At 38.3% G+C, this 21,615-nt stretch overlaps 1 protein-coding gene across 2 annotated transcripts in view; it reads right to left on the bottom strand.

The window, feature by feature from the left end:
- Positions 1–21,615, bottom strand: part of EXT2 (exostosin glycosyltransferase 2) — a 75,967-nt gene that overhangs the window by 8,191 nt on the left and 46,161 nt on the right. For both annotated transcript variants that reach the window (XM_010285281.1, XM_010285280.1), the window contains 2 exons: positions 7,766–7,932; positions 484–627 (listed from right to left, as the gene is read on the bottom strand). In XM_010285281.1, the coding sequence (XP_010283583.1) occupies positions 484–627; positions 7,766–7,932 (311 nt within the window). The remainder of the gene's footprint in view (positions 1–483; positions 628–7,765; positions 7,933–21,615) is intronic.

Below are 21,615 nucleotides of genomic sequence, written 5' to 3' on the forward strand. Positions count from 1 at the left end.
CACGTGCAGTAGCTCTAAAACTCTAAATATTTCAGTCACTGAACAGCAGGCAGCTAAAGATGGATTATGGGCAAACTGGGATACTGCCTTCAACCAACTACTACGTTAGCAGATAGAAAATCTTTTTTGGGTGCTTACTTGCATAATTACTCCTTTCCTGACCAGCACAAAAATTTCTTTACAATTGGTTTTCTATTCTTAAGCTGCTAGCTACAAAGCTACGTTCACTGCAAAATTTGCTATGTAGTTACAGGTCATGCAAACTGGCAAGAGTTCTGTCAAGTTCATGGAGGTAATGGTTTTATTTTACAGACAGAGACAGCAAGTGAAAGAGGCTTAGGGAAAGTTTGCAATTGGTGCTCTGTTGTAGAAAACACAATTGTGGCACCACAAAACACTCACAGAACAGTGACAGAAACACATACACCTCTTCAAAAAAGGTTCATGTTGTACACTACCAGTATATTACAAGTCAAATATTACCTTGTGATAAAATGCTGCCCCAGTGAGCACCATTGAGACTTCATTGGTCCATTCTGATTCATATTTCCATTTGTTCATCTCATGGTCCCAAAGATGCAGGCGGCCTGGATATCCAACCAACCTGTCAGGGAACTCACGCCAAACCTGAAGAGAAAGAGATGTGACACACTGCTAACCAGGCCTGCAGAGCAAGCAAACGTAAATATGCGGATGCAACACATCTGCTTTGGGAGGGTAGAGTTCCAGTGGTGCAAAGACCGCTTCAATTCTTTTAAGTCCCCGTTCTTGGAATAGGAAGCTGCCTGGAAGAAGTACGAGAAAGGCTAAGCTTGCTTTGGGAGGACCCTACAAGTCAGGGAAGCTGTGCTCCCAGAGCAAAAGGCCACTAAAGCAGTACTAACTTCCTTGTTGTAGAGAAATACAACCCACTATTCAAAAAGATTTTAACACTAACTAAAACCAAGCATGATTAAAATGGAACTTCTGATGTTCACTTTGGTAGATATGGCTACAACCTAACTACTTTCACAGCTGGCTTTGGATCTAACCAACCTGCTTCCTTGGATAGGAACAGGCTTAAAACAGGCTTATATTCTAATATTTCTGGTATTCTTTAGTGGGTGCTTGGATGGATCTACTGCTATATGGAAGGCCTCTTTGCCCTTGACTTGTTCCAGACAGCTGGATGTAATCAAGATACCATCCTTGTCACTCCATACATTATTTTGTAGCTGACTACAGGATCAAACACAGTAGACAAGAACACGGAGAAGGGCATCATTAACGCAACCCCAGTTCTCCACGCTGCTGGCCACATTAAATAATGGACAACTTTTGCGTTAGGAAAAAAGGAAGAAAGGATTATAATTATTTAGAAGGGTCCGAACGCTATTTGCTTGCTAAATACACAGTTTGTATTTTGCTGATCAATAATAAAGCCAATATTTATCTGCATTATTTGCAAATGACTCAAACTTTGTTATTTAATCCAAGTAACTGCTAGGTTAGTTGGAAGAATATGAATCTTGACTCTCTGATGCACAGTGTTAGGTCATAAGAGTTTCTGTTTCAGTCTGGTAGTATATAAATACCTCCCCCTCCCTCCAAATTTCACTGTGTACGCAAGATCACCACCACCACCAACAACAAAATATCTCATAAATCCCCAATGGTCACTTCACTAGCGAACCTCTTTTCTGTGCACAAAAGGCAAGGGAACCCTACAGCTGAATGTCCAGTAAAGAAAGTATTATCTGGAATTCCACCATCCTGCAAACCTCACCTCGTCAGCAGTTCACTTTGGGCACTTTTTACGTGCCAGTATGTTTCAGTTGGGAGGCCTGGACTATAAAGAGTCCATGCAAGTATTTTGTCAAAGTAAATATGATAAAATAATCAGCTTTAAGTCACTGCTTCTGTATCCACATTTCTGTGATTCTGCATTACTATATACCTTTTCATCTATACATCTCAACACATTTTATTGCTGTCAGTTAATATAGCTTCAGAATCCCATGATGAGAGCAGTTATTATTTCAAACGTACAGATGAGAAACCTGCCAAAAATCATACAGGAAACAAGAATGGGAACCAGATCTTCTGACTCCCCGACTTGTACTTTATCCAAAAATCAATCTTTCTAGACAGTTCTAGGGCACAAGTGCTGGGATAGTATTTAGACAGGACAATGCTCTAACAGAGGGCTCTTGAAAACAGGGATGACTTGGAACTCAAAGAAGAGAATTCATAGGATGTTGTTACAAGTTGGTGCCATCAGGTAATTAAAAAAGTACAGGTTTTTGGCAGGCAAGCCAGTGAAGGCTTGAGATACCTATTTTGACATGAAGTCAAAAACATTAATAAAGAATGGCCAAAGGTATTACCACTCCTTCTTCCAAAACTTTATTCCTCGCTCTCCAGGACTCAAAAAATTGATTATTTAATTGACAATTTAATATTTTTTTAAAACCTGACTATTAAAATGTCCATCTCCTAGCTGTTGGAAGGCACTACCACATAAGCTACTGAGGCTCAACAAAGGATTTGACAGAACACTACAGATCTGCACCGTACTGGGCTAAGAATTCTTGTACAGAGAATTGCATGTGCATTAAAGGCAGCTGAAGGAAAGATTAAATTCAGCTACTGCTTCCCAAGGGACTTCAGTGCCTTCACAACACAGAACCGTAGATTCATGTGTCTTCTAGTTTTTGCCCTTGGTGTCATCTTCAAGAGTCCAAATGACATAAAATAAAAACTAACTATAACGCGTGTTACCCATACAGATTTATTTGTATCAACTGTAAAGCTCAACCCTGCCATGACTCTGGCCCCTGAAAATTGTCAGTTTGATGCATCTAAAAAACAACTTGGTTGCTTTAAACAAAGATTCCTTTTAAAAGTATTGCTATCAAAGTCAGTGGAAAATCTTGGCTTTTTCATAATGTTCATTACTAGCTCATTCAATGGTAATTACTGGAAAGGCTCCAAATAGCTGCATCCAGCTGATTGCCCAAATCCATACATATGTTTTGTGCCAAAATGTATATATACAGCTACTACTTATAAGGAAGCTTTCAGAACAAAAATAGTGGTAACAATTCTTATACTATTCTATAGTATAGAATATATTCTATATCTCTATTTTTTACTACTGTCCATTTTCTTATTTGATGGTTGCCTATAATTTATTAGTCTGTTAGGAATACATTCCATTTTAGCCAGTGATCTTATTAGGTTTCTCAGACTAAAGAAGGATAGCCTGATTTAATACTGGTAAGGGACACATTCAAGGAAAAGCGTATTGCCAAGTGAAGAGGAGGTACGCTTCTTTGCAGACAACACTATTCCAATGACTCTGCTAGACAACTCTGAAGATAAATATTTTTGGACAAAGCATCTCCCAGATGAAAAGTCAAATAGAAGTTGACGTGGTAGTTTTACTAAAAATCTTTTACAAGACACCAAGAGAAAATGATAGTAATTTTGTTTCCAAGCCGAGTTCCCCAAGTGACAAAAACAGCCTAGCTAAAACACCCTCCAGAGACTCACCTCTCCACAGCTCTCCTGCCTCCTAGCCTCAAATATTCTGTGCTGTTTTGCTGTGCCATCAGAACAGCTGCCACAGCTCATTCTCCATGCAGCCAGAGGACAGAGAAGCACCTCCTTTTCCAGAATATATTCAAACATTTATGCATTAATGTAGTCTAATAAATTTAAGTCACATGCAACTTCAGGAACTGGCTACTTACAACTAGAAAATTTTTGAATTTAATAAACAGAAAAATAATCAGTATTTCCAAAGCTACCATGGCAACACTGTAAGAATGAAACACTGACTATCGTCTGCGAATGAAAGAAAACCCAATCAATCAGTATTCCTGCTCTCCTCCCAGAGGTCCATCCACTTTTAATTCTCCCCTGGTCCTTAAAGAGATGGCTTGTGCTATTATTAAAAAACAAAGCAAAATGTAAACAGAAAGCCCATTAAAAGATAAGCGATGCTTCACATGCACACAATTTGTAAAATAACTTCAATTTGAAGAAGAGCTTTGAATGTGGCCAGCTGTTACTCATGGAGAAGTCTTCTGGTAAACAGAGTTACATTATTCCTTCTAGAACAGAATCCTGAAAAATACATTTTTAACAGTCAAAATGGGTATGGAAGAATTCTTCTAAAGAGGGCTTTCAAAGGCTTTATGGTGATTTTAGCCTAGTAAAACATGCAATTCATCAGAGAGTTGATTTTTTTTAAAGAATTCCAGAGATGTGAAGCACTGAAACACAGCTCTGACACAGAGTAAGATCGTTTACTAGCAGTAGGCAAAAAGCTTCCAACTGCAAAAAACACAAACTTAGCGATGCACCAAAAAATATTTTCTATGAACAAAAAACATGCACTCCGAGCAATAATCCAAATTTAGATTATTCCTATTATTACTGCAATAAAAATACTTTGTAAGGATAAAGTGTTGTGTAAGTACCTAATAAGAAATCTTCATGAATTTCATACTTGGAAACTGTTAAGCCCACTTTTCCAGATGATAGAAATTCTAAGCCATCTGTCCTGAGGCCAGCTGAGACACAGAGGTGGAAACACTACCAGGCGTGCTTTCAGTCCCACATTCAAACACCAAGCACTTCAGGAGCAGCCAACGGTTCTGCTTTAATTTTTTTAAGATTTTGATAATCTAAATACTTGCTCCTTTCCTTGGGTGTCTCTGATACCAATCTTTGTTGTTCACAAAGGGAGTAAGTGGGGAAAAAAGTTGTCTATCCCTAACAGTTTTTTTTCCAGTGCCCCGAGTCACACATGTGATTTCATCATGCAACTTAACAGAAATACTTTTTTCAAAGTCAGAATGTCATAAGTATTCTTCTGCTACCTTAATACAGCAGCACATAGGGACTATTTTTCTGCTTGCTCCAATAGATTTATGCAATGTCATAAATCACTGTACCATAATGGTTCACTTTTAACAAGTAAAAAATGCCTGACACTTTGAGTGTTACTATAATTTTTTATGGCTGAAAGTGTACAGAGATCAAAGTTTTCTGTTTTTTTTTTAGGCTTGCTCTATACATTCAGACAAGTCTGTGACAGAGGGGGTTTTGCCACATGTTCAAATGTAAAGTCTCAAGGATGTCAGGAGGAGAAAAGAAAATTACTAAATGTCACGTTTCCAGCCCTTCTTATGACCAAAGCAGAAGCAGACATACTTTTAAAAGAAAACTTTCTAGTAACATTATATGCTGCTACTGTTCCCTCTGGATCCCCCTGCAAATGAGTCAAGAGCTTGAGAGATACTTTTCTGGTAACACACATAAACAGATAAATAAATTATCACAGGCTGAGGACAATTTAAACATCTGGGAGCCAGCTCAGGCCTGTCAAGCAAGTCACAGACACTCAGGGAAAGGAAAGATCAATCTTCAGCCCCTGATTTCTGTGCCAGAGAGTAGGAACTACATCACCCACCCTCTATACGAGGAAAATTGTGCATTTATAAAATAATCCACTGTGCTTCTGTATTCAAAGACACTTCTATGCATTTATTTTACAGGGGGCGAGGGGGAGAAGCTCAGAATAGAAGGATTCAAACTACCCACGGGTTTGTCTCAGCTAACTGCTCAATAAGGTATTTTAATTTTCCATCAATGTGGCTGTGTAGTAAGTTGAATTCCCAGAATAAAAAAGTAATAGTATTTATAATAAAATGCAAAAAACTGCAAAAGCAATAGTTTTTAGTCTGCCAGACTAAACAATCTCATGTCCAGTTACATTCACACACTGAATATTAGGACTGTTACTCAGATAGTCCCTTCAAACAATGCCTATGGTCCACAGAAGGCCAATAAATTAGCCAGCACAGTCCAAGAGCTAGACCTGGGGATGAAGAGTTGTAAGTCCCAACTGTCACCTAAACACACTGACTATAGAGGAATTCACATCAACTTTTCTTTGCCTCATTTTTTTTTTTATGAGGATAACCCTTTCCTGCCTAAGTGGTGAAGTTACAGATATTCTCCACTGAGGATGTTTAAATTAATGCTTCAGACACCTGAGTGCCACAGTTCTGCTTCTCAAAACTTCTGGCTGACACAGCTGAAACTCAGCTGCAGTTTGAATCTTTGCTTTAAAGCCCTCCAAGCCTGCTTTGCCAGTAGCAGAGACTCACTTGGAACTACTTACAAGGTCACTTAGGTTTTTATATAACTTATTTTTATTTACTTTGAGACAGCTCAATGAAAATTAAAATCAAACTGCAAATGGAGCCAGGATTTACACACCATGCATGTTATGGATTTGCTATCTTTCATCCCATCAGCTCACCCTCAGAACTAGTAGTTATAGCACCAACACAGGCAAAAGTAAGTCAGCTTCCAGAACTGCCAACACTTGATTGCCCTGCCGTTGCAGTGCAGTGTTTAAAACATTCAGTGTAGACAACAGAGTATAGAGAAGGCATATGTGGCCAAAAACCCCCTTCCTTCAGTTGTCTTCTCTTCATTCCATCTCTCACACTTCATGTACTAGCCCGTTACACTTAACCTGGCAAGGGAAGTATTTCCTTTCTGGAGACATACATGATAGATTAAACCTCTGTCTCCACTACTTAACATCTTTGTTATTACATCAGCATACCTACATTACCACAAGTCATTTCTTGAGTCCAAAAGCTCATTACTAGCTAACAGTCTCTTTCACTTGAGAGGGAGAAAGAGCCATATTTTACCATACACGTATTCACGATAAAGAAATACTTTCAACATCTCAAAAAATAGCATCTTTTGTTAACAGCTACTCTCAAGATTGTTAGAAATGAGACAACTATCACATTTTGTTTGTTTTCTACCCTTCAGAAAAGTGGTTTTCATAATTTCTCTCAATTTAGGTAATAGTTTTGTGTTCTAGCTCTCATGTATGAAGCCTAGTGTTGTTTTGCTCTTGATATTGCAGGTATAAGTGTGACTAAATGATTCAAACCTTTTTTAAAATATGATATTACATTTTCTAATGTTTCTGATTTATTTACAAATACAGCATGTTTGTCTTAAATACACACATATAACAGTAATGTCAAATGATGGACTGTGTCATATACTCAAATACAAATGGAAAACAAAAATTAACTCATTGAAACCAAACTTCTGGAAGGAAGACGACAGTGTTGCTGTAAGTGAACTTTTTAACAAACAACTCAAATGTCTTTGAAGACTTTCACCTCCTTGTACTGCCCTGGGTAACTGATTTGGACAAACTTTCTTTTTGTTGATACCCTCATTACAACAGCAGCTGTTGAAGCTTTGCCATTTCAAGCATACAATATATGCATCCCCTCCTTGACATTCTTCAGTTCCCCGTTTCATTGCACTCCACCTTACTTTGGCATGTCCTCAAGAGGCCTCCTCTGTTCCCAGCACTTAATCTCTGAAACTTGTCTTGTCCATCAAGGCACATTAACTCGGATAGCACTTCTGATTTGTCTGAAAACTGTTTGAAACCATTAGGAAGAATGCAATTCAGAGTCTCCAGACTGCTTCCATTACACCAATTACACAACATTTTCTTGGAGTCTCTTGGCATTACTGTGCCAATTACCAAAAAGTTTTCTGTTAGCGGGCAGTTTTTTCCATAAGTAATGACTATTCAGTTAGCATTGAACTGTTAATGGTAAAGAGAGATACAACAGTCTGAATCAGCAGTGATTCCTCCACTTTACGTACACATGCAATGTTGAAGTGGACAGCCTAAGAGACAGGAAAAAAATAATTCTCTTACCTCATAGCCGAACTGGAGTTCATCTGAGGTTAGCATAATGATATCATCATCAATAGCCAACACTGCTTCTGTTTCAATCTCATCATAGGGGAAGAAGCGGTTACTAAGTTTGTTTTCCGCAGTCCTAACAACTTTCAGGGGAACACGAATCTTTGGCCAGAGGGAGTCTAGAGAGAAAAATTAAAAGAAATATTATAGTAGACTTCTGAACAAGTCTGCACATCTGTCTTAGCTTCTCTTTACTCTTTTTTTTTTTTTTCACATCCTAAACAAAATCTTCTTAATGGCCAATTTACACCTGACTTTCAGTTAGGCAAACGTAAGCATATGAAGGCAAAAGAGAAGTTAAGCTACATTTCCCTCTTTTGCTCTCTACAGAGAACTTCACGGACATATGGGGGATAACTGACGCAAAACAGCAGTCTGCAATAATTGCACAACGAGTTAGCAATACTATCTATTGGTTTAGGACACACAGCAAGAAAAGATATTTTATTCAGCTGCAACTATTTAAAAGAATTTGAAGAACCAGTATACAATCACTGACTGCAAGTTTAGAGTCATAAAGAATTTGAAAAAGAATGTTAGTTCTATCAAGTGCTGAGAAAAAAAAATTATTAATTTTTATCAATTAAAAATCTAGACATACCTAAAATGTTAATCACTATTGACAGTTAAGGAGTAGATTCTGTGTGTAATTTCTTTCATCTTCGAAGTCCTACGTGACCATGATAAATTAAGCTAGATAAATGCAAAAGGATCCTACTTGCACCCTACAGCATCCTTACAAGTAGAATAGAGCACTGGAGTACATAATCATGAAAATTCACAAGTCAAATAATGCTTTAACTAGCAAAAAAAACCCCCTGTAGATACAAAACTGGATCCAATTCATTCTACAATGACATTAGATTTCCATTTCTTGCTATGTGTTTAAAATGTAGCATCTTAAGCATCACATTAACAGTTTCTGCAGGTTTTTGTATACATTGGATTTTTTTTTCCAAATCCTATTCTACTCCTACAAAAGTATAACTGCAGGCCGTAAGTATAGAGCACCAAGCTAAAAGACACACAACTAAGGACCAAATATTAAACATGAATTCTAAATGCACATATTTAACCATGTACATTTCCTAGCATGAAGCTTAACAGTAGTTATTATTACAGTACAATGCATCCCGAAAGCATGAATTCATCAAAAAGTAGCTAAATTAATAGCTAAACAAATAGATAAACAAGTACAAATGTAATTTGTTGGCTTTCACAATAATTTCACAATTCTTTCACAATAAACATATATTTTAAGGAAAATTCAAGAGAAAAGAGAGCATTGTAAGATGAGTCTAAATACTTTGTGAACAGCAGACATGAGTTTCTTACATTGGTGAAATGCAGGGAATGACAATGGTATATGGTAAGAAAAATAAGCAAAAATACTTTAAATCAACTACAAAGTGACTGCTCAGAGAATTTATAAGTTGTTCCCTGTGTCAAATGAAAATGTGTATAAAGATACCTCTCAAGGGAGGTGATCCTTCCCCCCTGCTCAGCACTGGTGAGGCCACCCCTGGAGTACTGTGTCAGGTTCTGGGCTCCTCAGTACAAGAGAGATATGGACAGACTGGAGAGCATCCAGCAAAGAGCCATGAGCCATGAAGATGATGAAGGGACTGGAGCACCTCTCCTATGAGGAAAGGTGGAGAGAGCTGGGACTGTTTAGCCTGGAGAAGAGAAGGCTCAGAGAGGGTCTCATCAATATGTACAAATACCTGAAGGGAAGATGTGAACATAATGGAGCCAGGCTCTTCTCACTGATGCCCAGTGACAGGACCAGATGCGATGGGCGCAGATTGGAACAGAGGAGGTTCCCTCTGAACATGTGGAAGATTCCCTGTTTCACTGTGAGAGTGACTGAGCACTGGCACAAGCCGCCCAGGGAGGTGGTGGAGTTTCCATCCTTGGAGATATTGAAAAGCCATCTATACTTTAAATCAACTACAAAGTGACTGCTCAGAGAATTTATAAGTTGTTCCCTGTGTCAAATGAAAATGTGTATAAAGATACCTCTCAAGGGAGGTGATCCTTCCCCCCTGCTCAGCACTGGTGAGGCCACCCCTGGAGTACTGTGTCAGGTTCTGGGCTCCTCAGTACAAGAGAGATATGGACAGACTGGAGAGCATCCAGCAAAGAGCCATGAGCCATGAAGATGATGAAGGGACTGGAGCACCTCTCCTATGAGGAAAGGTGGAGAGAGCTGGGACTGTTTAGCCTGGAGAAGAGAAGGCTCAGAGAGGGTCTCATCAATATGTACAAATACCTGAAGGGAAGATGTGAACATAATGGAGCCAGGCTCTTCTCACTGATGCCCAGTGACAGGACCAGATGCGATGGGCGCAGATTGGAACAGAGGAGGTTCCCTCTGAACATGTGGAAGATTCCCTGTTTCACTGTGAGAGTGACTGAGCACTGGCACAAGCCGCCCAGGGAGGTGGTGGAGTTTCCATCCTTGGAGATATTGAAAAGCCATCTGGAGATGATCCTGTGCAACCTGCTCTAGCTGAGCCTGCTTGAGCAAGGGGGTTGGACAGGATGATCTCCAGGGATCCCTTCCAAGCTCAGCCATTCTCTGATTCTATGGAAAGTCAAGTCTGTAAGAACTGACATTGGGCCTGAGGCCACTGAAATTTTCATCAGTCATCTGAAATACATATAAATTGCCAGTGCAATCTGCAAGTGACACAAAGCCTGGAGACATGAAAAACAGTGAGGACAATAAGGTCATACAAGAGCAGTCTGGACTGCTTAGTAAACTAGGTGCATGTGAACAAAAAACAGACTGACACAACTCAACACACAGTTAAACACTAGGACCAAAGCAACTTTTTCCCTAAAAGGAGCTGCTGAAAAGGATTAAAGGGTCAGACTGGACCTTAGGTCTCAGCATGCTGCTGGGGCAAAATGAATTAATGTAATTCTTGTGTATGTAGATGGATAAGTAGTAAGAAATGGGGCAAGGAGAGTGGAGGGCAATTTTCCCTGTATGCAAACATAGTCAGATAGATGCTAAAATACTGTTTAATTCTGGGTGTATTTTTCAAAGCACATTAAAGCACTGGAAACGGTGCAGGAAAGAACCACGTAAGTTATTTAAGGGCAGGAGAAAATGCCTTATGGTGGAACTTGGAGATCAATCTGTCTAGCTTATTAACAGAAGGAACAAAAAGTGGATTTGATTAACATGTACAAGTATCTACACAGGAAGAAAAATGCCACATATTTTCAACCAACTAGAGAAAGACATAACAAAAAACAATGACTGGAATCTGAAGCCAGGCAAATTCAAAGTATAAATACGACAGACATTTTTAATAGTAACAGTGGTTAGCCTCTGGAGGAAGCTAACAAGGACAGCAGCTGATTCTGTACATCTTGTCTTTGAACAAGACTGGGTATTACTATAGAAGATGTGCTCAAGTTAGGTAGAAGTCACTGAATTGAAAAAAAAGATGATGTGGTGATTCGTGACTTACAGGTCAAGCCATGTGATCTTTCTGTCCCTTCTGCCTCAAACTCTATGAATCTATGAACGCCTACAAGTAAAACTTGCTCCCAGGAATGAGTGTCCATGTCCACATTGCCACTGGGCCTCTCAGATTTAACAGCTCACACAACACTCTTAAATAAAACACAGAGCTGCACACTGCTTAAAGACATCAGAGTCCAAACACTACTTCACTGGGAAAACAAAGCTGTCTTTCCAAACCACACCAAGAGTCTTCAAAAGTCAGTTTTTCTTGGAGCTGTATTTTAGAAAGAAGGATTGGCATACATGGGTGGCCAAAAGAAAGGAGAAGAAATACACAGTGATATTTACTGGCAAAATTTGTATTCAGTTTCCTACCCCGAGGTTTTTCCTGTGAGATTGAAAAAGTGACTGTAAAATCTACCTTTATCTGTGTGGTCTTGTAGACCATGGCCTGTATTTGACATGTATGCAAATTCTTATCCAGTTTTACTCAACTTTTTTCCTTCTAGCAGAAGGCAAGAGGCAGCACCTCAAAGACCGATGCCACTTCAGTTGCTTGTAATATTGATTAGTAGCCAGTCAGAAGGGTTCAACCACACCACTGATGGGCTCCAATGGAAGTCACAGTGAGCCAGCAGCTGGGGAGATACAGCAAGTGCCTTGGGGCCACAACAAAAATGTTCAAGAGCCATGGATTCAAATTACAGTGCAATGAGCTCATTTTATTCTCAGCATTGTAAGGTCTTTGAAATCTCCTACTTGAACCATAATCTGAAACAATGATTCCAGCAGGACACCACTGATATGCCAAAATTTTCATCTTACTAGTCATCTTAACCTCAGGATGCAGTAGCGCCGAATGACTGGAACCATTTATTGCAAATTAGCACTCTCAAGTCAACTCACTGCTTTCTTACTGGTTTACCAGTATCCATAACATGCAAGTATTCGTATTTCTAAGACAGTTACAGGTACCTCACAATGACACATATCATGGCCACATAAAGACTGTAGACTATTTAACGTTTGCAAGCTACTTAAAGATCTTAGGCTAATTGCCTAGAATTATCCAATTATAATCCCAATATTGGTATCAAATAATTTTCAGCAGCCTGCTAGACCCTCAAAAGACTCCACTGTCACAAGTGTTTCAACAGCAACTGGAATTGCCATACATATGTATGCATTCTAAATTTGTATTTATAATTATCAACAAAGGTTACATTTTATACATGTTAAGTACTTTTTTATTCCAGCTTTTCTTCCTTTCACATCTGCTAGACATGAAAAAAAAAAAACAAAGACAAAAGAAATTGCAACAAAGATCTTATTTCAGTGCAGGAATACACTGAAACAAAAATCAAAATGGAGAAGTCACTAGGACTGAAAAATAGTAATTCAGAAATGCAAGCAAGCATGGATGCTTTAAACTTCTAGCTCTTTGGAAAATCAACTATTTGACAGCTTAATAACAGACATGCCACTTGCATAAAAATATGGTAACAGAAAAAAAAGTAACGAAAAGTGTATGAAAAATGAAAGTGTAATCTAATTATAATCAGCATGCATCTCAGATGTCAGTAAATCCTGTTAAATCCACATGATTTACTAAGGTCTTGGAAAGTCTCTCAAAATGACCAAGTCTCGAAAAGTTGTGTATTACTGTAAAATGTCTATGCTTTGAGAAACACAATACAAAGTTTCTGAATTCAGACTTCAAACTAATGAATGGAAATACTAGCATTTTGGAGAAACTTTGAATAAGACACTAGGGTACCAGTTACTGTGCAACATGCAAAATGAAAGAAAGCATAAGCATGGGAGATATCATGACACAATGACACTGCTAGCCACTTTGGCAGCCTGGGCAAAAATGACTATCGCAAAGAACAGCAGGCTTCACTCAGAGATCCAAGTATTCAAAATTAGCCCTGCTGCAGGAACTCCAAAAGAAACATATAATCAATCAGTGACTATATTGGGGAAGACAAAGCTCTGGGGAGACCTTCTTGCAGCCTTCCAGTACTTAAAGGGGGCTTATAAAAAAGATGGGAACAGACTGTTTTAGCAGGGCCTGCTGCAACAGGACAAGGGGTAATCCTTTTAAACTAAAAGCAGGCAGATTTTCACTAGATAGAAGGAAGAATTTTTCACAGTGAGGGTGGTGAAACCCTGGCACAGGTTGCCCAGTGTGGTGGTAGATGCCCCATCCCTGGAAACATTCTAGGTCAGGTTGGACGGGGCTCTGAGCAACCTGATCTAGTTGAAGATGTCCCTCCTCATTGCAGGGGGGTTGGATGAGATGAACTTTAAAGGCTCCTTCCAACCCAAAGATTCTCTGAATTTTCAGATACTGCTTGAAGAGTGATGAGAAACCTCAGCCCTAGCAAAACATACGTGGGGGAAATTCTCAGTTTAGTAGACTTCATTATAACCATGGTAAAAGCACATGCTTTAATCTTACAGTAAGAGGGCACTGCATCATTTAACAGAGTATGAAAAAGATAAAAGAAGCCCAAGACAAGAAGGCAGATGAAGTCTTACAAGACAGCATGAGAACCGTTAAGCATACAAAAGTGAAAATGCATGTTTGGACTAGGAGTTATTCTTACTTCTCTTAAAACCAGCGAGGACTTTCTATGATGCAGCAGAAGACAGTGGTAAAATATGAAAATAAAGCTCTCTGGAATGTATAAAAGTCTATGTATATACGGAATCTGAAGAGAATGACAGGCACGTCCTATTGCACATCCTACTGAAAAAATTAGGAAAGAAGAGTGTTTTAATCATACTTACACTTGCTCTTTGGCAACAAAGAACGTACTTTGTGCTATTTAGGACTACTGGATGCACTGATTGCAGGAGCTGCCCACAAAAAACAGCATGTGCTCTTCTAAATACAAAATCAGCAGTCTCCCGACATTTCCAAATGCAGCTTCCACTTCTAATGGGCTTACAATCCCTAACAACCACATACATGGCTGTATTTCTGGCCAGCCCACACTCCCATCATTAAGTCCTGCAAGTCTGCATCTCACAGCAAATTTTTCAAGCATGATTTCAACATGATTTCCACAAACTGCACGATCAAAATACGTGCCGTAATTACATTCCCATTTAAAACACTCATGTACAGAAAGGCAGCAAAAAGCCCCATCCTCTAAATATCCTTTTCTTAGCTACATCTCACAGTGAATTACATGAAAGACATAAGGAAGGGAAGGGAGGATAACCATAAGAGAAAGGCAACTTCATTATAACCTAAAGGAATACCCTCTTACACCAAAAAAACCTTTCATTTTCCACACCTCCTCAGGCTTGCCATAAGATGTTTATAAAAAAAAAGAAATTTCCAGTTTCAACATTCAACCTAGGGAAACTGAGAATCAATACAGCTGCTATACAGAGCTAACCTTCTTGGGACACCCATTCTAAGTAGTATCAAGTTCAAAAATAGCAAGTGATACTTGAATGCAGATGGTTTGTTGCATTTGCAATTGGAAGCAGCCGGTAAAGATAATGAGGAGGAGCTGGAAATACAGTGAACACTCTTGATGGCAAGAACTGAATGCTTGCCAGTACTAAGAGCAATATGACAAATCAAAATAAAATTTAAAAAAATCCACATATTGGCTAAAATAATGGCATTTTGATGACTCAAAGATGCTCATACAAACATGCTTTTCCTGTTTTACTTCCTCAGTAACAACAGCTAAGAATATCTCATGACTGCTGATAACCTCCAGAGTTATTAATTCATATTAAGCTTGGACTTCCCATGATTTCCATGGAGCCCACTCGGAACTTTAAAAAGGAAAAACATTTCCAGAAGTTGTGCAAGGCAGACTAAGATCAATAAAAAACTGGCAGAAAACATTGCTAAACATGCTATTCTACAAGTATGTACCTGCAGTTGCACATACACCATGCTCAACTCTCATACCAGAACTTTTTAAAAATCCTTTATTTGATGCTCATTCTAATTGGTCTGTAGTAGTCTGTATGAATTCAACCAGTTGAACATGGATAATGGAAGCCTAACAAGTACTTTTTCAGTCCCAAAGACTGAATGGCAGAACTTAGCTGGAATCCAAAGTTTAAAAAAAAGTCAGAAACAACAACATGAAGCATGCTACATATATTTATTGCCAGAATTCCTTCAATAATGGCTGACTAAAAAAGTCTGTCCAGGCATTTCATCTCCTTCAGTTAGAACTATCTGTTCAAAACAGGTGCTTTCTACTTACATTACAATGTTTATATTGGACTACAGTAATGCACAGAATTCCTCTTATATATAACAAAATAGAATATTGGTTTCTAGGACAGTATTTAGAGCCCAGTGTAAGCTGGGTTTGTTAAGCTAAATTTCTAGACTTTTTTGGGAAATAATATTGCAAAATATTCCTAAGATGATTCATGGAAGGCTAAAATCATCATGAATTAGTTCTCTAGCTAATCAAGGAAAATAGCATTAAGTCCATCACCCAGAAGCCAAATTAATTCAAAACCTAAAGAGAAGTTAAAAAAAACATTCCTATCAGTGCTGCCTATTAAAGGCACAGTATGCAAAAAACCCCTGCCAATGAAGATTTTTTTAATTACTTTAAAAAAGTTAACACTTTCTTAAGACACACTAATCCATAGGATACACAGGTTCCTTATCCCCAGTGTTTTCTATCAATGTTGTCCATTAATAGTATCAAATTGAAATACAAAGATGATTATTGCATTAATACCCGTAAGCCTTTTAGTCTGTATCTTATTCCAAGTTTATCAGCAACTTAGTTCCAGGAACCCCTACCAATACAACTAAACAGAAAGTATACCTTCTTTAAAATGCACTTTTCATTTTTATAAAACTGAACCTAAAAAGGAAACAAGCTACCATACAGGATTTGTAGCTTGTTGCTTACTAACAGTAATGCATTTATACATTTTTATACCATTTACGTGGTAGACAAAATGGTTTCTCCAACTGTCTGAAACAAACGTGATGAAACGTCAATGGAAATTTCTATCACAGACTATTTTTTTGAATTTCAGAACTAGCAATTTAGACAAATACAAACGAAAGGGCAAAAGTACTTGGCTGATGGAGAAAATGAAAAAACATCCTGTCCATGCAAATACTCCCAGCAGCAGACACTTGGACCACAATGTTTATTTTAATGGATGCAGAGGGAGTGAGAAAAACTAACTTTTTTTTTCCTATAATATTTCAAAGATTTTAATCCTTTTATTAATATTATACATGCAATCATGGGCCTGCTGATTGGTTGACAGGCTCCTTGCATACCCTGTACGGCTGAGAATATATGCAAAACTCAGTCAAAGACACAGAGATCACATCCCCTAAATCCAGAGAATACTTAAGATCAGCAAAATGATTCTATAAAGCTTTAAGGTTTCAGGTTAAAATCAACATCGTATGTGGTATTTTCTCTCTGCTACTTCACATATAAGATCCAATGTTTTTACCATCATAAGCACTCTGAAAACTTCAAAACGTTTGCACAAGACATCTGTGTTGCTCATAGGTTCATCAGTTGCAGTTGTATTTTTCTTCCTAAGACACTGCTCCTATTTTGAGTTCAAAACCAAAAGATTTTAGACACTTGGTTTCCAGTCTCATCCAAAGCACAATATTCCTACTATTCTTATTCCACAGATTCAGCAATGACCTCAAAATACACAGTAAAACTTCCACCCCTTTACACATACCTATGTCTATGACATCTCTCAAATAGAAAGTACAGGAAGGCAGTGTGTTGAACTAAGCAAAATAAAGGCCCAAGCACCAAGGACCTTCTTGAACCAATTCCTTGCCCTAAAGCTGAATTACTGAGTGATGGTGAAGACTCTGTGTACACCAGTTTCTAAAGCTGTAAAATGGGAATAATCAGTTAATCTACTGGTTATAGCGCCAGGACACATACATATTTGTAAATGTTTTGAAGGTACTCAGATTAAATTAAACCTATAAAAAGGAGTTTCCTGTAATATTTATATTTTAATATATTTATACTTCACTTTGATTTCAAAGTAGACATTAACTTTCTAATTAGAAATCTCAGCATCTACCTAATAATGTCAAGAATAATGCTGCGTACAGAGCAGTTTTAAACTACAGGTCTCAAAGCATTTTATCTAAGACAATATTGTTGTATTAATCTTACAGACATGGAAACTGCAGCACAGGAAGAAATTAGTTGCTGCCACTCAGCAGCCAGAGATTGTGTCTGGTCAGTGCCCCAGTTATAAGAACTATCTGCCCAAGAAAAATAATTGCAACATTTTTTTTTTTTCAGAGCTTATTAATTTTGTTTATTTCTCAAGAACCTTGTGAAATAGCCTACGCATTCGTGAGATAGCCACTGTGTTCAGGTACCAGTATGGCAGTACAAGTACGAACTCAGAGCAGACAGGTGACTAAAGATCAGTCATTTAAGCTTGTACTATTTACCTTGTGTTTTCTTCATATTCAGTGGAGGAAAAAAAGGGTACTTCTGGAGGGATGGTTTAGTTCACCCTAAAATAAATACCTAATGCAGGCTAGGTGGAGGTGCTTGATTCTTTTCACTGATTCTAAAAGAAATGCAGAGTGATAAGCTCAGACATGTACAAGTAGCTCTCAAACATTTTAAGCTACGAGAGTAGTCCTTGTAAACTCATAGCACAAAGGGAAAACTGCTACTGATTTTTAGCCAATACATATGTAGCTACTTTTTCTCCAACTTTATACTTTTGCAGGTTATTTGGGGGAAAACTTTCCAATCAGGTGTTCATTTAATCAGTTGCCCTCTTAGCTATTTACTTTATTTATTATCAGCCAATGAGACAAAAAAATTGTCAGTCACCAGAGCTGCACCTGCCTCCTAGATTTGCAAGGAGTTTGTTTTCCATACACCTTCCACACTCCCCAAACCTGTTACCCTTCCACAGCACAGCAGCTGAGATCAGCTCCGGTCTCTTACCTGCATCAAGGGATGCTCAGCAGTACTGATGTCAGAGTGAGCACAATTCTGTCTCATCATTTGTCTGACAAAAATCACCATTATTTCATTTTCAGGTCATGCTGATAAAGACACCTTTTCACTCAAACTTTACTAAAAGCTGAGGAAAAGCAAAAAACGGTTTTTATCATATGGAATGTTGCATTTGTTGAGGGGTGCAACATCTTAAATTTTGTACAGTATTTAGAATAGAATATTTAATTTTTATTCTGTTTTCCTCTTAAGTCCTTAGTTTGCTGAGTTCCATTACATGAAGGAATTATTACCAGTACATAAGTATTCATTTAAAAAAAAAAAAAAACAAACCCCAACGTTAATTTTAGAATGTACTTCAAAACTTTCCATTCCTCAGGACAGATTCCCCCTATTTCTAATACATATTGCTTCGATAACAATGTCATTTTCAATTATAATATTTTTCTGGTGTTGACAGAGGAAAGAAAGGAGCAGCCACATGTCATATTTGTGTGGCACTACGCCAGCTACATCTCAGGAGACCTAAATCCAGTTCTCGATTTACCGCACATAATGACTAAGGAAGATAACTTGGATGTCCTTCACCCAGCCCTCCCACTTACACATGCAAAACAAAACAAACACACAAAGGGTTGCAATGACAAAAGTCAAGATTCGCTTCTGCACCAAAACATGTTCCTTACATGGAAAGGACCAGGAAATACAGCACTTGATGCTCTAGGAGGTTAAGCGCCTCAGCTTTACTATAATTAAAAGCGAATAGCCGTAAAAGTGCAGATACTACTGTAGGGTAATAAACCAGACTTTATCAGTGACAGTGGTGCACATTACAAACTTCAAACTCATTCCTTGCTCTAATCCATCAGAAACTTCCTGGCTTTAACAGGCTATAAACAGCAGAAGCTTTGAAGTCCAAGGATTAGGATCACTAATAGACAGACTGAACAAGAGACTGGCTGAAGAGCCAAGTAGAATGCCCTGCACGGATCTGGAATAAAAGTTAATTTAATCAAACTGATCTCTCTCTAGCCATAGACCAAAAGATTACAATGGTTACAACAGCAATAGAGAGACAAGGGACATTAGAAACAAATAGTTATTTGTTCCAATGTGATGCTTAGGCTAAAGTAAGGACAAAACTGCCTATGCTTTCAACTGTGCTCTCAAATCCACAATTTTAAGCTCTACAGGCAAAAGCTTTTTTTTTTTTTTTAAAAAAAACTAGTTTATGTCTTAGTGGTAATCGAGGTAGAAAAAATTAAACACACTTTAATTTTCAAGAATTTCTAAATACAAGATTAGTAGAATGATTTAACAAAAAAGATAATTCTAATGATTTATTTGCTTTGACTCTCCTGTATATCAGACTCACTCAAGGGAAATGTGGAAATAATCCATTTGGGTTAAGTCCACCTGCATTCAGTGCTCACATAACTGAACATAACACTAAGCAGCTTTGCTTTTAGAAAAAACCTTCTTGCTGCAAAAATTCCAGTTATCATCAATTTATATGCAACACTTCTCACGCTAAAGGACTGCAAAACATTTAATAAACCACTAAAGTTGAGGTGTTCAGCACAGCAGTATTACAGAACACTTTTTAAAGCAAACAATAAAGCTACTCAGCTTTAAACTGGAGCAAGCTGCCAAAATGGCAAATGAGCCAAGTGAATGGTAGCAATAGCTTGGCTCTGAGAATTGTTAGAAGATGGTAAATTGAGACAAGTGGTCAGGGATTAATTTTTACGTTGTCTCTTGCTGCTATGCATAATAGCTAACTTTGAAGAGTGGAAAACAGCAGCAGCTGAAGCCTCTGAAAAGAGCATTACAAAGCGAGGAGTCCTAACGGCATGCTTCATTCACTACAGAAGACAGAAGAATCCACAAGGTTGTGTACCACCAAATACCACATTTTTTTGAAAATGTATTCCTAGAAGGCAAAGTTTCTTCTACCACAAATCACCACATTTTCAGACGAGAATGACAGATTCCTATGTACAGCACACAGGGAAACAAACTCATTTACAGCTACTCTATCTACAGCATTTAAATCAAGAACGAGAAGATAAAGCTTTAACTGCCCAGAACAATGCTCAGGATTTTAGTATTAGGAACTTGGAAGAAGCTCATCCTAGGAAGCAATACGCATGGAAATAAAATGAGCAGTGTTGGAGCAGCTGCCTGGCACTGGAGAGGATTACCACAGGCCAAGCCTAGCTACCTTCCTTTACATGGGGCAACACCTCTGGCTCTCCCATTTAGTCCATGGTCATTTCGCAAAGGAATTCACCAATGTCAGGATCTATGCTTCCAGCTGAGGACCCGGGAGAAGAGTAAGAGCAGCATGGTCTTGTGAAGCAGACAGCCCATGGCTGGGGAAAAAAGGGAGCTGGTGGGAGACACAGCAGCCACGGCACATGCAGTGGTGTTATATGGAAGGAGACAGAGAAACATGGGATTAGGATCGTGGGATTGAAGACATAGGCAGCAAGCTGTAAGGACTGGGCAGCCTGAAACTGAGGTCCTGGCACAAGGGGATACAGTGCCAGCATTCCAGGCCAGCAGACACCCATGCCAGCAAAATACACCCCAGCTACTGAAAATTAAACAAATTAATTCAGAGATTTACAGCACTGAGCTCGCACTGTAGTCATTAACATACATTTGAAACCAAATCTTCTTCCAAAAATCTAAAAAATTTAAATAATTTAGGAAAAGGTCTGAGAACGTGCAGTCATTTTACAACAACCATGAACTAAAAAAATTTAAAATATCATGCAGACTTCACCTGACTCACTCAAAGAGCAACATAGGATCACGTGTTGGAAACAGAAGCATTTAAAAAAAAGGCACATATGTCTTGTCTTACTGGGCTAGGTAGATGTTCCCATGCCACCAGAATATCTTGTGAAAACTTCTTTTCAGACACCCAAAATGTCCCAAGTTTTCGTTTCATCAGTCAAAATATTCACTTATTTTATAGCTCCAAGCATTCAAAGTACTTTGCTGCTTTGAACCACATTTGCCCTAGAAAACAGTCTAGCAGAAGTAGTATTCACTGTGATGAGACAGTGCCTAGAGAGAAATAAAACCAAGCACTTAACAAATCAAAGATGGGTCTCTCCCTACCACTCCACAAATAAAGGACAGAAATGTTTCTGTAACTACTGCATCTTGTTACCTTTGATTCAGAAGTTAGCAGCACAACCGCTGGTATGCTTTTTTCTTTTAATCTACTTTGGCTTTTCTCATTTCACTCTCAAAAATATTGCTACCAAAAAAACCCCCAAATTTATTACTTTGGAAATAACCATAAAATACTTTTTGAA

Source organism: Phaethon lepturus, unplaced genomic scaffold (genome assembly GCF_000687285.1).
Source record: "Phaethon lepturus isolate BGI_N335 unplaced genomic scaffold, ASM68728v1 scaffold1474, whole genome shotgun sequence".
Classification (NCBI taxonomy): Eukaryota; Metazoa; Chordata; class Aves; order Phaethontiformes; family Phaethontidae; genus Phaethon; species Phaethon lepturus.